The following is a 16,743-nucleotide window of genomic DNA, read 5'->3' as shown; positions in this document are numbered from 1 at the left end:
ATGACATCTCCATCAGCTTTTATGGTCTTCCTCCTTTGTTTTGAAACTGATTTTCATTATGTCATTATACGTTCTCATTTTCTGGGTGAGAAGTTAAAATAATCCCTCCTAACCACCCAGGTAACCAGCATGTTAAGTGCGACATGTTTCTTTCCACATTGTCTTCTGGGCGTGTATTCAAGCATCTCTATTCCCGTAAACTCTCATACAGAACATGGTATTATTTTGTTTTTTTCACAAGTGTCACCCCTTGTGGCATGCATCGCTGACATTTGATGAACCCATACTGTGTGTCAGGTACTAGGCTGAGCACTTGAAAGAAAGATATTCGCCATGCCCTGTGAGGTAGGTGCTTTGACTATCCACACCCTACAGAGGAGGCAGCTGAGGCACAGAGGGACAGCTAGCTGGCCAACTGTGGAGCCAGGACCTGTGGGCAGGAGGGCTGGCCTGGAGCAAGTGCCCCGTGCCACCGTGCTGCTCTGCCACCTTCCTCACCCCCAGAGCTCTTTCTGCTTCTGCACGTGGCGCGCTCCTCGGATTCGTTTTGGCTCCCTCATGGTGTTCTGTAGAGTGGAGGTACCATAGGTCATGTGGCCATGTCAGCCAGGGACTCTTCTGAGGTGTCCCAAGGATGGGTCTTCTTTTGGTGGACAGTTTCATCTCTGGAAGTGCAAGTGTGAACATGTATATCCTGGGGAGGTAGGTGCTTCCCTTTCTTCCAAGGGCACTGTTAAAGACCACTGACCTGGTTTGTGTTCATTTACATCCACCCTGTATGTATGAAACCTGCCTCTTCGCACCTTTGCAAAGTGACCCTTCCCCCCACCTCATCACAGACCTCACTGTCCGGGCCTCCTCAGGGTGTGCTGAGCAGGCTGTAATCTGACCCCGCATGGGGCCCCAGCACTGCCCTGCTCTGAAACCAGAGCCAGCAGGGGATCACTCCTCTGCCCTACCCAGCCGTCACTCTTGCCAGGAAGGGGCTACCTGGGAATGGCCATTCGCAGCGGCCTGTGGGGACTAGAAAGCCCTTCTCTGCAGCAGGGTTAGGGAGTCAGGCGGACCCAGCCTTGGCTTTCTGTTAGGAAGGGCGCTGCAATGCAGGTGTCTCCCTTTCTACCTCAGTACAAATGCCAGACCTTTATGGCAGCTCCTGGGCCAAAGTTTGGAACCGTGAGTGATGGCAGCTCACACCTGCCACCGGCTGGCTAAGTGTACAGCTTCATGTGTTTGTTTCTTTAAAAAGAAAATGCCCAGGGGCCATGGGAGTACTTTGCAGCTTTACTTTTCTTCCTGCCTTGATGTCATGTCATCAGCAGCCTCAGTCCACTAGGTCCAACCCAAACCTGAACCCCTTTCCCTCCGAGGAGTGCTCTGGCCCTGCTTGGCCCGCAGACCTTCCTCCACATCACAGCTTTCTGGTTCCTCTGTGGAGCCTCCCCGGCCCTTCCCGTGCCTGGCACAGTGGCTTCCAGTGGGATCCTCTGTGGGATCTCTTCACATTATGTTCCCAGCATGTGCCAAGTGCTTTCTGCACTGGATCTTGTGCTGTGTGGGGACAGGGACTGTGGCTTACTTATTCCTCTCTAGCTCTGGGTTTGGGACCAGGTCAGTACAGAATAGGTCCTTAATGTACATGTGTGTGGTGTGGATGCACGGCTGAATTTCCAGGTGTAGTTCTAGGCATTAGTCCTTCTTCCCAGCCACAGACTGGGGAGCCACTGTCACGGCCAGCGTCATTGTGACACCTTCTGCAGTCCTCATGTCTGCCTGACCTCTCCTCCGATGGGGACCACATGTGTCTACACCGTGTAGACACCCCGAATTCTGTGTGCCCAGCCTTCATGGATCCAGCTTTTACAACCTTGAGGCTCTTTAGGGATGTACTAGTCTTAAATCCTTGTACATGGCAGCAGCAGTTCTTCGCAGCCAGGTCTTCCCTCTGCATCCCCAAGAGACAAGACCCTTTGCACCTTAGAGTCTGCTGGGCAGATCTTGGCCTGAGGCAGAGGCCCTGGGGTTTCTGTAAGATGTCTGGGAGCACTGGTGGGTTCTGAGAGTTCACAGAGCCTCTCAGACCTCTCATCTTATGTGTTCTTCCCCACATCCATGGGTGGGGCACTAACTCCATCTGACAGATGAGCGGCAGAACCTCAGATGAAGGCTTTTGCTTTCTGCAAAAGATATTCTGCAAAACAATAAATAAAAATGTCGCCTCCCCCAGGCACTATTCCATGCCTCATGGACAGGATCTCATCCAGTCATTAGCGATGCAATGATGTGAGCACGATTGTTAGCTATTTTTTGATAGGGAAGCTGAGCTCGGAGAGGTGAAGTGACTTGTCCAAGGTCCCACAATAACTAGTACATGGTAGGGCCAGACCTCAGACCCCCGCACAGGATGCCTGGCTCAGGGCTTGCCCGGCAGTGTCCTGCAGCTTCAGGGGGCTGGTGCCTCAGAGGTGCCTGGGTGCCTGGGCCACACTCATTTGTTGACCCTATACCTCTGCTGCCTTTCTTATCAAATGTTTTGGGGGAAGTGCTCCCCCCAGCTGGGAGGAGCGCCTCAGTGAAGGGAGTACTGTGATATGGGACGGATGATGAGGCAGGGTGGCGTTGTCCCTTGAGCAAGTCACAGGGGTTCTCAGAGCCACCTCCAGATGCTGAAGTGGACGAGGCATCACCTATTCTTTGCAGTTGAGGAAAAATTAATAGCTTTGTGCACCCACTGGGGCCCCAGGACTTCTTCCTCAGGGATCTTGTGGGGCTGGAGTCAGCTCCTGGAAGAATCGCTCACTCCGATGAGAAGCCAGGTGGGGACTCTCCATACCCAGGATGAGGCCGGGCCTGGGCCCATCACAGAACAGTTTCTCTGGTTCTTGTCACATCCTGGGGTCATGGTGGTGTGGGTGTTTGGTTACTGTGCTACAAATGAGGAAACTGAGGCATGGGGCAGCATTCAAAGGCCCAGGCCATATAGCAGGAACTATCGGAGCTACTCAAGAGCCGAGGCCACCTGTCTCCCAAGGCTCTGACTCTTCTTAGCCACCCTGGAGACCGTCTGGATTAAACGGGGCTGCTTCCACCAGTCTATCCTGGGAGAGTGGCTGGGCGTGGTCGGGAGGCCCAGGGTCAATGGGGCCGTTTTGTATTTTGGGCCCCATCTCCATTCTCAGCTGAGGGCTTCAATATTAACATCTTGGATTATTTTTCAGATTATTCTGGAAAACTATGCATACCCTGGGGTTCTTCTGATTGGCACTGACTCCCACACCCCCAATGGTGGCGGCCTGGGGGGCATCTGCATTGGAGTTGGGGGTGCCGATGCTGTGGATGTCATGGCTGGGATCCCCTGGGAGCTGAAGTGTCCCAAGGTGAGGGTGGGGAGGGACTCATTCTGGGCTGGATTCGGGGCGGTGGTTGGTGGGGATGAACAGGAGACGATGGGACCCAGGAGGAAAAAGGGAACAAGTCAAACTCGAATCTTCTGGGAGGGAGGCAGAGACCAGTAAGCAGCAATGGGAATGGCAGCCGGCCCATCCTGACTTTGTGGCTGGCACAGGCACACAGGGCCTCTGACAGCCGCCTCACCCCCTCCTGTCCAGGTGATTGGCGTGAAGCTGACAGGCTCCCTCTCTGGTTGGACCTCACCCAAAGATGTGATCCTGAAGGTGGCAGGCATCCTCACGGTGAAAGGTGGCACAGGTGCAATCGTGGAATACCACGGGCCTGGTGTAGACTCCATCTCCTGCACTGGTGAGGAAGGCGGCCAGGCGACGTGGCCCCTACCCTGTGCTGGGCCTTATGGGTCTCCAGTTGGGAGTAGAAGCAATGAATGGCCTTCCCTTGAGAATCTGTCTCTTCCGTCTGGGGACTTGGAATAGACAGAGGTAGAAGGAAAATTGGAGACAGCATTAGAGATTGTCTAGTCCACACCCTCATTAAACAGATGAAGAGACTGAGACCCCCGTCAAGGCTGCCAGTAACTTCCTGTGGCCACACACAGTTAGGAACCAAGTCAGCTTCTGCGACTGGGCCCAGGCCATAGCACTAGGCCACCTTGGGTGATCTAGACGAATCCAGAGAGGACAGAGGCAGTGGTGGGAATGGGCAGAGCCAGGGCTTCATTCATGAAGCAGCTGCAGGCCCACATTCTCCCTTGGCTGAAGTTTGAGCCTCACACACCTCCCTTGGATTAGAGATTGGTGCCTGTCAGCCTCCAAGACCAGGTGGGAGCCGGCTGCTCCCTGCCTGTCAGTCCTGGTGACCTGGCCTCGATGCCTGGCCCTTAGAAATCCAGGGAGACTTGCAACAGTCCAGACTTCCCAGCTGCCTGCCTGGGCTCCCTGGCAGCCCTGCAGAACTCTGGTTCCCCTGCAGTGATGGGCTCGCTCCCGCCACGGGACTGCTCAGCCGGGAAGTTGGTAACAGGCCCCTACCTCTGTCCTAGTGGCTCCTGAGGCAGGGGGCCTGGTAGCAGCTGGGGTACCTGTGAGCCCCACCAGTTCTGTGACGCTTTGTGGTCCAGACAGTGTGTATCATTTCAGTTTTGTTTTTGCTTTTGTTTTTTGGGACGGAGTCTCACTCTGTCGCCCAGGCTGGAATGCAGTGGTACAATCTCGGCTCACTGCAATCTCTACCTCCTGGGTTCAAGCGATTCTCTGGTCTCAGCCTCCTGAGTAGCTGGGATTACAGGCGTGTACCATGATGCCCAGCTAATTTTTTTGTATTGTTTTGTTTTGTTTTGTTTTGAGCCGGAGTCTTGCTGTGTCACCAGGCTGGAGTGCAGTGGCGCGATCTCGGCTCACTGCAACCTCCGCCTCCCAGGTTCAAGCGATTCTCCTGCCTCAGCCTCCCAAGTAGCTGGGACTACAGGTGCATGCCGCCACAACCTGCTAATTTTTGTATTTTTAGTAGAGACGGGGTTTCACCATGTTGGCTAGGATGGTCTCGATCTCTTGACCTTGTGATCTGCCCACCTTGGCCTCCCAAAGTGCTGGGATTACAGATGTGAGCCACCTCGCCCAGCCTGTTTTTTTTCTTGTTGTTGTTTTTGGGTTTTTTTGTTTTTTTTTTTTTTTTTTAGACGGGGTTTCACCATGTTGGCCAGGCTGGTCTCAAACTCCTGACCTCAGGTGATCCGTCCGCCTCGGCCTCCATCACTGGAAAACTTGAGACACAGAAAAATGTCTCCAGCATGGTATGGCTGAAGGAGGGCGGGCCACCAGGCAGACAGACCGAGACCCGAATGCCAGCATCTTCCTTTATGTGCTTTATGGCATGACCTTGAATCTCTGAGCCAGTTCCTCCTCTGCCAAAAAGAATAGCAACTGGGCAGTGTCTGGCCAGGTCAGCCTTCAGTACGTGGTGTCTGTCTGGTCTCTTGAGCGACAGGCCCCAAACTTGTAGCTCAGTGTGTGGGGGCTGAATCTTCACCTGAGTCCTCTTCACTCTACCCAGCAGCCGTCCTGAGCTGGGGCCCTGAGCTCTGGTCCCCATGGCCTCCCCTCACTGGCCCAGGTTTTTACCCAGGGCCTCAAGGAATGAGTCGGCCCGCTGTCACCACATCTCTCTCAGTGGGGAGAAGTGATGCAGCTCCCTGGTGTGAAGATGCGGGTGGCCGTGTAGCAGGTGCATGGGACCGTGGCCTGACCACCAGCCAATGCCCAGAGCTCTTTTGCTCCACAGGCATGGCGACAATCTGCAACATGGGCGCAGAAATTGGGGCCACCACTTCCGTGTTCCCTTACAACCACCGGATGAAGAAGTACCTGAGCAAGACTGGCCGGGCAGGTGAGCTGGCGGGGGCAGGCCCGTGTAGGTGGGACAGTCACATGCCTGCTCCTCCCCAAGACAGAGCTACGCCTTTCCCTGTAGGGCAGGGGCCCTTAACCCAGTGTCTCCAGACAGGCGTCTGAGGCTCTGAGAAAGCCCTGAAGAGGTGCGATATGTTTCTGAGTGTCTGGAGCTCTCTCCAGCTTCTAAAGGGCCTGGTGTCTGAGTTCAAGATAGCCCCACCTCAGGATGGGAATTTCATTTTCCCTGGAAGGTGGCTGAATGCCCGCCCTTCTCGGGCTGGTCCCTGCTGTCCACTACAGGAAGCTCCGGAAATGACAGGGATCACTTCTGTTGATAATTCCTGACCTAACGGGAACATCTGGAAGGAGAACCACCTTCCCAGCCTCCCCTGACAACTTCCTGAGGCTCTAGCTTGGCTTCTTTGGAGCTCAGAGGGCACTGGCACCTGTGAAGGGTGGTGCGTGGGGGCAGTGAACGAGGAGCCAGAGACCAGGGCCCATGGGGAGAGCCGTAAGCACGTGGAATCCTTGGAAGGCCCTTCCCTTAATGAGTGACTGCTTCTTCAAAACCCAGCTCTTCACTTCTAGGACACCCTCCCCGGCTCTGAACCTTCGCTGCTGCTCCTCCTTTGTGTCACCGTGTCCCTGACAGCTCCTGCACTAGGGTGTGAGCTCTGTAAGGGCAGGGACAGCAGCCTTGCTTTCTTCATTGGCCTAGTCAGCGCCCAGGGCCTGGTGTGTGGCAGGTGTTCAGGTGGGTGGTGAGTGAACGCTCAAGAACAGTTTCTGTTTCACGTGCTCCATCCCCGTCCCTTGTTGATTTCAGACATTGCCAATCTAGCTGATGAATTCAAGGATCACCTGGTGCCTGACCCTGGCTGCCATTATGACCAACTAATTGAAGTTAACCTCAGTGAGGTGAGGAGACAATTGGGTTCAAGAAGTTTCTTAGAGTAGGGGGGAGCAGGGCGGGTCCTGCCTAAATACTGAGGGCCGGGCGGTGGTTCACACTTGTAATCCCAGCACTTTGGGAGGCCAAGGCGCGTGGGTCAGTTGAGGTCAGCAGTTCCAGAACAGCCTGTCCAACATGGTGAAACCCTGTCTCTACTAAAAAAATATATATATATATACAAAAATTAGCTGGGCGTAGTGCCATGTGCCTGTAATCCCAGCTATTCAGGAGGCTGAGGCAGAAGAATCACTTGAACCCGGGACACAGAGGTTGCAGTCAGCTGAGATTGCACCACTGCACTCCAGTCTGGGTGACAGAGCGACACTGTCTCAAAAAAAAAAAAAAAAGCAAGTCACCTCAGTGACTCGTGGGTCCCTGGGTGCCCAGTGTTCCTGCAAACTGCTTCCTGAAGCAGGCTGGAGTGAGGGGTGGGGAAGGGGGGACACAGCCACAGGGAGAGCAGAGGTAGTTCTGGCTGCTGAACCAGAAGCGAATGTCAGTTTGCCACCAGCTCAGCTTTAGCAGAAGCCAAGGTTTCACCCTGAAGGGTTTTTGTTATCTGAGTTCAGAGGCACCCTGAGACCCACAGATCAGAGCACATGTTTGCAGAGCCAGAGGAAGGGCAGGCCGGAGGATCCCGTCTGCAGGAGTTCACACCTCGGCTCTGCCACTTAAGTTTCGTGGCCTCGATCACATATGTGGCCTCTGTGGGCCCCTTGCCCCATCACATGTGGAACCTGCAACAGTCGTGAGGATTGAATGAATTCACGTAACTAACACTGATGGAGGTTTACTGCATGCTGGGCACACAGCTGAGTGCCTCGCATTTACTGATGATTATGACATGTAAAGCATCTGGCCTTAAGTCCGTTTTTGTCATAAGATTTCAAAAGCGGCCAGGCAAGGTGACTCACGCCTGTAATCCCAGCACTTTGGGAGGCCGAGGTGTGTGGATCACGAGGTCAGGAGATTGAGACCCTCCTGGCAAACACGATGAAACCCTGTCTCTACTAAAAAAAATACAAAAAAAATTAGCCAGGTGTGCTGGCAGGCACCTGTAATCCCAGCTACTCGGGACGCTGATGCAGGAGAATGGTGTAAACCCGGGAGGTAGAGGCTGCAGTGAGCCGAGATCGCACACTGCACTCCAGCCTGGGCGACAGAGTGAGACTCCGTCTCAAAAAAAAAAAAAGATTCCAAAAGCAACATTGAATGGGAGATAATGAACTTAGGAGGACGACAGCCTTGATTCATTCCATTCCTCTGCTGTCTCCTAGCTGTGTGACCTCGAGCACAGCATGTCACTTCTAAGCTTCAGGTCCTTTATCTGCAGAGCAGAGCTGAGCCCAGCCTTGCAGGGCTGGAGGGAGCCCAGGAACGAGTGTGTGCAGACCCAACTGCTCAGGTCTTCCCTGTGATGAGGTTTCAGTCAAGAGAAAGTTGTTGGCCTCTCTGTGGGGACGTGGTGAAGCAGTGAAAGAGGCTGGCCCCGCTTCAAGCTTTCTTCCCTCCTCTCTTTTCCTTGCATGTTTGTTTCTTCAGCTGAAGCCACACATCAATGGGCCCTTCACCCCTGACCTGGCTCACCCTGTGGCAGAAGTGGGCAAGGTGGCAGAGAAGGAAGGATGGCCTCTGGACATCCGAGTGGGTGAGCACCTTCCACCCCATCTGTTTAGCAGGTCTCAGGGCCAGTGGCTCTGCCCAGAGCTGTAGACAATCACCTATGCCTACTGTGTGGCACTTGCTAAGGTGGGCAGTTTCTGAGATGGGTTTAGTATTGAGAAATTATTTTTTCGGCGGGGGTAGTGGCTCATGCTTGAAATCCCAGCATTTCGGGAGGCCAAGGCAGGTGGATTACTTGAGTCTAGGAGTTCAAGACCAGCCTGGGCAACATGGAAAAACCCTGTCTCTTAAAAGAAAATGCGGCCGGGCGCGGTGGCTCAAGCCTGTAATCCCAGCACTTTGGGAGGCCGAGACGGGCGGATCACAAGGTCAGGAGATCGAGACCATCCTGGCGAACACGGTGAAACCCCGTCTCTACTAAAAAAAAAATACAAAAAACTAGCCGGGCGAGGTGGCGGGCGCCTGTAGTCCCAGCTACACAGGAGGCTGAGGCAGGAGAATGGCGTAAACCCGGGAGGCGGAGCTTGCAGTGAGCTGAGATCCGGCCACTGTGCTCCAGCCCCGGCGACAGAGCGAGACTCCGTCTCAAAAAAAAAAAAAAAAAAAAAAAAAGAAAATGCAAAAATTGGCCGGGCACGGTGGCTCACACCTGTAATCCCAGCACTTTGGGAGGCCGAGGCGGGTGGATCAAGAGGTCAGGAGATTGAGAGCATCCTGGCTAAAACACGGTGAAACCCATCTCTACTAAAAATGCAAAAAATTAGCTGGGGGTGGTGGCACATGCCTGTAGTCCCAGCCACTCGGGAGGCTGAGGCAGGAGAATCGCTTGAACCCGGGAGGCAGAATTTGCAATGAGCCGAGATCGTACCACTGCATCCCAGCCTGGGCAACAGAGCGAGACTCCGTATTAAAAAAAAAAAGAAAGAAAATTGGCCCAGTGTGGAGTCGCATGCCTATAGTCCAAGGTACTCAGGAGGCAAAGGTGGGAGGATCACTTGAGTCCTGGAGGTCCAGGCTGTAGTGAGCCGAGATGGTACCACTGCATTCCAGCCTGGGCAATAGAGCCAGACTCAAAACTCCAGACTCAGGCAACAGAGCCTGTCTCCAAAAAAAAAAAAAAAAAAAAGAAAAGTTACTTTTTTTGGCAGAAAAGAAAAATATGTTTATTGTAGAGAATATTCACAATCAAGAGGAATTTTTAAAACTCCTAATCTCAACCCCCAGCCAGGAGCAAGCTCTTAGGAGCTCTTGGAGAGGTGTGCCGTGTTTCTGTGTATTGTGTGCATAGATTTCTCTGTTTTACATTTTACATCACCCTTGCTGCTTCATGTGACTTTTCATGCTTTACACATGCAGACACCCTGGCATGCCAGTCACTGGCATCTGCTGCTGCTGGGTACAGTGTGGCTGTGAAGCACATGGAGCCTGGAGCCAGATGGCCTGGGCTTGAATCCTGGCTCTGCCACCTAATAGCTGAGTGACCCTGAGCAAACTTCTTCACTGTCAGTGTGTGGGTCCCCATGTGTAAAACAGGAGTCGTGATCGTACTGACACCTTGAAGGTGGTGTTGGGCCTATTGCTGCTATCACCAGTGAAAAAAATAAATAAAAAATACAGTTGTCGCTGGGCGCAGTGGCTCATGCCTGTAATCCCACCACTTTGGGAGGCCGAGGCAGGTGGATCATGACGTCAGGAAATCAAGACCATCCTGGCTAACACGGTGAAACCCCATCTCTACTAAAAATACAAAAAATTAGCCGGGCATGTTGGCGGGTGCCTGTAGTCCCAGCTGCTGGGGAGGCTGAGGCAGGAGAATGGCGTGAACCCAGGAGGTGGAGCTTGCAGTGAGCCAACATCGCGCCACTGCACTCCAGCCTGGGCGACAGAGCGAGACTCTGTCTCAAGGAAAAAAAAAAAAAAGGGGGAAAGTAAATTACTGAATTAATAAAAGAAACTATCCTGGCTGGTTGCATTGGCTTTCCCCTGTAATCCCAACACTTTTTGGTGGTGGTGGTTTTTTTTTTTTTTTTTTTTTTTTTGAGACAGAGTCTTGCTCTGTCACCCAGGCTGGAGTACAGGTGGTGTGATCTCGGCTCACTGCAGCCTCTGCCTCCCAGGTTTAAGCAATCCTCCTGCCTCAGCCTTTCGTGTAGCTGAGATTACAGGTGCCTGCCACCACTCCTGGCTAATTTTTGTATTTTTAGTAGAGATGGGGTTTCACCATGTTGGCCAGGCTAGTCTGGAACTCCTGACCTGAAGTGATCCATCTGCCTTGGCCTCTCAAAGTTCTGGGATTACAGGCGTGAGCCATTGCGCCTGGCCAATCCCAACATTTTGAGAGGCTGAGGCAGGAGGATCATTTGATCCCAGGAGTTCAAGACGAGCCGTGGCAACATGGTTGAGACTTCGTCTCTACAAAAAAAAATATTTTAATTAGCCAGGTGTGGTGTTACTCACCTGTGGGTCCCAGCTACTCAGGAGATTGAGGCAGGAGGAGTTGCTTGAGCCCCAGGAGTTAGAGACTGCAGTAAGTAAGCCATGACTGCGCCCTTGCACTCCAGCCTGGGTGACAGAGCAAGACCCTGTCTCAAAAAAAAAAAAAAAAGAAAGAAACTGTACACACAATGCGATGTTACTCAGTTTTTATAGACTTTAAAAAGAACTCTTATCGCCCTAATTATAAAACAATCTTTAAAACCCAGAAAATACTAGAAAGTATAAAAGAAGAAAATTAGCATCTCCTATCAGCACCAGCCCATCAAGGATGGCTGTTCATATGTTCATATGAGCCCTCTGACGTGCCTACACATGTACATGATATTGCTGTAAAAGGGGTCATAGTACTAATGTGTTCAGTGTCATGGCCAATGACTGCAGTGTCTTTCTTCAAATCATGCCAAGTAATGAGTAGCCTGTCCTTTATTGCTGGGTATTTCGGTTGCTTCCAACTGGTCTCTGTTAAAAAGTCTCTGGCCCAGCCCAGATGGTGAACTCTTTTGGCCAAGTCTGGATAATTTGAGGTCAGGTGGAGACCTCTGCTCACAGTCTCCTCCTGACCCTTAACCCCACCACCCACAATGCACCAGGTCTAATTGGTAGCTGCACCAATTCAAGCTATGAAGATATGGGGCGCTCAGCAGCTGTGGCCAAGCAGGCACTGGCCCATGGCCTCAAGTGCAAGTCCCAGTTCACCATCACTCCAGGCTCCGAGCAGATCCGCGCCACCATTGAGCGGGACGGCTATGTGAGTGCCCATATCCCCCTGCCTATCTCCCTGACTCCATGCTGAGTAATGCCTCCAGGTGGCACAAGCCCACAGGCGTGTTGGGCCGGGGCTGGTGCAGGTCCCAGTGGCTGCCCTGGGGTTCCAGTATAGCACTTCATCCTGCAGCCACCAAATCACCCCTTCCCATCAGACTCTTACCTGCCCTTGACATTCTGTCTTCCTCTTTCCCTGGCAGGCACAGATCTTGAGGGATCTGGGCGGCATTGTCCTGGCCAATGCTTGTGGCCCCTGCATTGGCCAGTGGGACAGGTAAGAGGCACATCTTTTGACAGGACAGCCCCTTGTGCACAGGGTATGGAGCCCCAGAAGTTGGAGGAGGAATTATTGGGATTGAGAGAAGAGACTCCAGCCAAGATCTATAGCTCCAGGGACTCTTGCCCATTAGAAACCTCTGGCAGACATGCCTGGAAAGTGGGGCTGGGTGAGGAAGAGCCCTGCAGAGGCACTGGGGGGCCACTTGGCTAAAGCCTGGGCTGGCAGGAGGAAGCCAGCGCGGCCTTACCCTAACGGACACAGCAGAAACTCTGATGGAGCCATTGGAGAGGAGGCAGTGGCTCCAGGTCAGGAAACTCGGGCCTTGACCGAAGCCTTGCCTCTGCCTTACGTGTGGTTGCAGGCTGGGCCCAGCGATCCTGAGGTTCCTTTCTGCTCTGCGTGTGGCCCAGGGAGGAGGCAGCCCTGGCAGGGCATCTCCATTTTCCCTCGGTAGGAGCTAGGCTGGGCTGCGCTGCAGGAACCCAGCTTACCTGTTCTCGGCACAGGCCAGGTGACAAGGCCAGATATCCCTAACCCTATTCCCTCTGACCTGGCAGGAAGGACATCAAGAAGGGGGAGAAGAACACAATCGTCACCTCCTACAACAGGAACTTCACGGGTCGCAATGACGCAAACCCCGAGACCCATGCCTTCGTCACATCCCCAGAGGTGAGATCGCCCAGCTGCGCATGAGCCTGGGACGGCCTCTGGGGGCTCCTGGCGGGTCAGAGGAGGAGGCAGGAGGAGATGGGGACTGGGGCCAGGGTTGACATCGCAGGGCAGGGGTCATCCAGGTGGAGCCAGGAGCCACAGGTCTTCCCAGCCCCAGGCGCATGCTTGGTGCTTCCTGCCTGGGGCTCCCTGGGTCGTGGGATTATGAGATATTTATTTAGTGGTTTGTGCTTATGAGCATGGAATTTGGAATCTCACTCACTGCCTAGGACACATCCCAGCCCTGCCTCTAACTCGCTGTATGAGCATGGCCAAGTCACCTACCTTCTCTGTGTCTCCATAATCCTTGGGATTACCTGGGAAAGTGTGTGGGACACATGCAGTTTCTGACTCCAGGTGGGAGTTCCACAAACTCGAGGCCTTGCCATTGTTCCCGTGGCCAGAACCAGCCTTGCTCTTGGCGGTATTCGGCCCTGGCCGTGACTGGCACATGGCCAGGCTCTCTTGACTTGGTTGTTTACCTGCGTGTTCTACAAATACTTCTTGCTAAATGGATGGAAGAATGGCCCCTTCTATGTTTTTAGCGTCCTCCGCACTGAGGGGCTTTGCATCACAGCGGCACTTCTGCGCCAGGCGCCTGCTCCCTCCAGGACAGCTGTGAGGACAGAGGACAGCACTGCCGGCCTGGCCCTGCCGGGATGGGCGAGGCCGCACTGCCCTTGGCTTCCTGAGTCCTCTGCAGTCCCAAGGCCCTGTGGTCCCAAAGATCGTCCTGCAGCTCTGGCCTCTGAGGAACACAGGGGTCTGGGGAGAACATGGAAATTTCCTGGGTTCCTGTTTCAGTTTTGGTCTAGGCTTCTGGTGGGTGCAGGAGACAGGAGTGTCGACTGGTGCTGACCAACATACTGGCCACCTCCATTTCAGATTGTCACAGCCCTGGCCATTGCGGGAACCCTCAAGTTCAACCCCGAGACCGACTACCTGACGGGCACGGATGGCAAGAAGTTCAAGCTGGAGGCTCCGGATGCAGATGAGCTTCCCAAAGGGGTGAGCGCCCGTGCCCCCTGGGGCCTCTGCTGGTTGCTGTGTGGCCACAGCACTTCCTTCTCAACCTCACAGCACCTCCTGTGCAGGCAGGGAGGACGCTGCTAGTGAGAAGGGAGCAGCTCTGTTCCCTGGGAAGGGAGGTGGGGCCCGGGGAAACTTGCCTTCTGAGAGTCCGTCCTTGTGGGAACTGAGGACTCAGCACCCCACACATCCCCATCCCCTGCTGCAGGAGTTTGACCCAGGGCAGGACACCTACCAGCACCCCCCCAAGGACAGCAGCGGGCAGCACGTGGACGTGAGCCCCACCAGCCAGCGCCTGCAGCTCCTGGAGCCTTTTGACAAGTGGGATGGCAAGGACCTGGAGGACCTGCAGATCCTCATCAAGGTCAGCAGCACGGGGATGGCATGACAGCCCCACCCTGCCAGGGCCCCCCGTCCCCTGAGCATCGGGAAGGGCCATGAACCTGGAGGAAGTGAGCGAACAGTCAAGTCGCAGGTGGGAGATGAAAGGGAGGTTTGGCTGCAGAGCAGAGAGGGTAGCGCAGTCCAGCGTTCCCCTTCTCTGTGGCCCTGAACTGGGCAGAGCTAGATCTGGCCGGCCTCCATCTGGGGCCCTCAGCCATCCGGCAGCCGCTGATCAGAGCCACCTCCAGCGGGTGTGGACAGGTGAGTACAGCTTAGGCTGGGCTGGGACGGTGTGTGTGATTGCACAGCAGGCTCCACACCTGGCATGTCCACACAGGCTCTGGAAGCTATGGATGACTCCTGCCCCCACAGTTGCACACCCGTGGATATGGGATGGCCTGTGTTTGGCACCAACCAAAAACAAGCCTTTTTGGTGTGGCCAGAGGCCTCCAATCTGTGTCAGATATTAATTTATGCTTTTTATTAAGGGGTCTCCAGGCACCCCTATGACAGAAAAGACTAATCAGTTATCAGCCAGGACCCAGGCATGTCCCGGGCTCCTGTGTCCGGCATGAGGTCGGTGGCTGATCTTGCAGCCAAGGCCTGAAGGGTGAGCAAACATTGACCTGTAACCACTTTGGGTGACGTGCAACATAAGGGAGACTGAGCAGCCAGAGGCCTTTGAGAGGATGAGTGATGGGCTGGCCGGAGCCCATGTGGCCTGAGGGTGGAAGCACCAGGACCACAGAACACGTATCTAAAACCTTGCCTGCCTCTCACTCCTCTGTCACCCGTCCTGGGCCCCAGAGCCTGCTGCCTGCCTCTGGAGGGCTTGTCATCCACCCCTCCAGGGCCATGCCTTGACCTCTGTCCTCTCTACTCACCACCCAAGGTCAAAGGGAAGTGTACCACTGACCACATCTCGGCTGCTGGCCCCTGGCTCAAGTTCCGTGGGCACTTGGACAACATCTCCAACAACCTGCTCATTGGTGCCATCAACGTTGAAAATGGCAAGGCCAACTCCGTGCGCAATGCCGTCACTCAGGAGTTTGGCCCCGTCCCTGACACTGCCCGCTACTACAAGGTGGGTCAGAGTTGATGGGGGCAGGCAGTGCCAGTCGCCACTCCTGAAGGGGCCCGGAAGGCAGGTGCAGGGAGGACGTTAGGGGAATGGAAACTAGGAAGGACGCCGGCTGAGCCCAGAGGGGACTGCTGTGGAAGGAAGGAGAGGCCTGCGGCCCCTCCCTGTGGCTGAGAGGGCATGAGGCCCAGGTCCGGTGGTACAGCCGGGTCCCTGCACCAGGAGGAGTTAGTGAGAGCAGTGCTCAGGAGATATCAGGCCCTAGACCAAGACGAGGAAGGGGGCCGGCTCGGGAAGTCAGAGGCCAACAGGCTCAGAGAGGGGGCTACACGGGGCCTCCCAGTGAGCAGGCAGAGAGGTCTGAGGCCAGTGCCAGGGTCTGAGGTGACTGGACTTGTTCTGCTTTGAGAAACGGACGGAACAAGTCCTGGCCCAGCTGGGTGAGGGGACTCTGGCACCCCCTGGTGGCTGGATGGAGCAGAGGGTGCTCCCAGGAAGGGGGCACCTTGAGCTTCACAGATGCATCTTGGGTGGGGCCCCGGAGGCCGTCCCTGTCTCACCCCCACCTCCCTCCCCACACACCTGCCTCCCTGCCAAGCACCAATGGGTGGGTTCTGTCTTCTGTGCCACTGCAGACAGCCAGGCGCCTCCATCCCCTCGGGGCCTCGTTTGGGTCTCATTCACCCAGGCTTCACTTGCCCTTAGGCAGCAGGTGAGGAAGGGCCCCTCCAGCCCCTTTACCGGGAGCCTCAGGATGCCCAGGCGCCAGGTGGGTGAGGCCAGGCAGGTGGGGACTGCCTTGTAACCTCACCCCCGCTTGCCTGACAGAAACATGGCATCAGGTGGGTGGTGATCGGAGACGAGAACTACGGCGAGGGCTCGAGCCGGGAGCATGCAGCTCTGGAGCCTCGCCACCTTGGGGCCCGGGCCATCATCACCAAGAGCTTTGCCAGGATCCACGGTGAGCTGGAGTCGGCACCCAGGCCATCTTCATCCCATCCCTAGTGACCAAGGTCACTCGCCCTGCCCGTGGCTGAGTTGGGCCTGATTCTAGGCTATCTCCACTGCAGCCCACAGGCCCGTCAGCCTCTCGCCCCTTCTTAGGCTCATACAATGCACATCTGATGCTCAGCTTCCTGGCTTCCCGCAGGCCCTGCTTCCAGGCTTGTAGATCTGAGCCGCTGAGATCCAGGGCACGTGCCAGAGGGTTCTTTTTGATCATGAATGTGCAGCAGGAAGGCCTCGCAGACCTCAGCACCAGCGCACATTTGCTTGGGGCGCCCCTAGTGAAAGGGAGCAGACCAGGGCCCTGTAGTCAATGCCCGGGCATTGTCCCAGGCAGCAGGATTGGGGCAACTCCCAGAGCCCCAGATGGGTTCAGAAAATGAAGCTCTCCAGGCTGGTCAGGCCCCCTGATGACCGAATGCCACCTGCCTTCCAGAGACCAACCTGAAGAAACAGGGCCTGCTGCCCCTGACCTTCGCGGACCCAGCCGACTACAACAAGATTCACCCTGTGGACAAGCTGACCATTCAAGGCCTAAAGGACTTCACCCCTGGCAAGGTTAGGAGGCCGGATCCCCCTGAGGGGGTGGGGTGAGGGGCAGCCACCTTGTTTCCCC

General features: G+C 55.0%; 1 protein-coding gene across 4 annotated transcripts in view; it reads left to right on the top strand.

Moving 5' to 3' along the window:
- ACO2 (aconitase 2) overlaps positions 1-16,743 on the top strand; it is a 60,109-nt gene that overhangs the window by 42,456 nt on the left and 910 nt on the right. For 2 of the 4 annotated variants that reach the window (XR_012418692.1, XR_012418693.1), the window contains 13 exons: positions 3,219-3,377; positions 3,609-3,759; positions 5,692-5,796; positions 6,628-6,719; positions 8,296-8,401; positions 11,463-11,620; positions 11,838-11,911; positions 12,475-12,586; positions 13,174-13,636; positions 13,866-14,021; positions 14,934-15,125; positions 15,951-16,083; positions 16,564-16,685. Coding sequence is in view for 2 of the 4 variants with exons in the window: in XM_005567150.4 (XP_005567207.2) it covers positions 3,219-3,377; positions 3,609-3,759; positions 5,692-5,796; positions 6,628-6,719; positions 8,296-8,401; positions 11,463-11,620; positions 11,838-11,911; positions 12,475-12,586; positions 13,514-13,636; positions 13,866-14,021; positions 14,934-15,125; positions 15,951-16,083; positions 16,564-16,685 (1,683 nt within the window). In the remaining 2 variants the exon portion in view is untranslated. The remainder of the gene's footprint in view (positions 1-3,218; positions 3,378-3,608; positions 3,760-5,691; positions 5,797-6,627; positions 6,720-8,295; positions 8,402-11,462; positions 11,621-11,837; positions 11,912-12,474; positions 12,587-13,173; positions 13,637-13,865; positions 14,022-14,933; positions 15,126-15,950; positions 16,084-16,563; positions 16,686-16,743) is intronic. The other 2 variants (XM_005567150.4, XM_065521733.1) reach the window with 1 other exon arrangement.

This window comes from Macaca fascicularis, chromosome 10 (assembly GCF_037993035.2).
Source record: "Macaca fascicularis isolate 582-1 chromosome 10, T2T-MFA8v1.1".
Lineage (NCBI taxonomy): Eukaryota > Metazoa > Chordata > Mammalia > Primates > Cercopithecidae > Macaca > Macaca fascicularis.
Note: the sequence above shows the minus strand (reverse complement) of the source record. Positions and strands in the feature narration are given on the sequence as shown.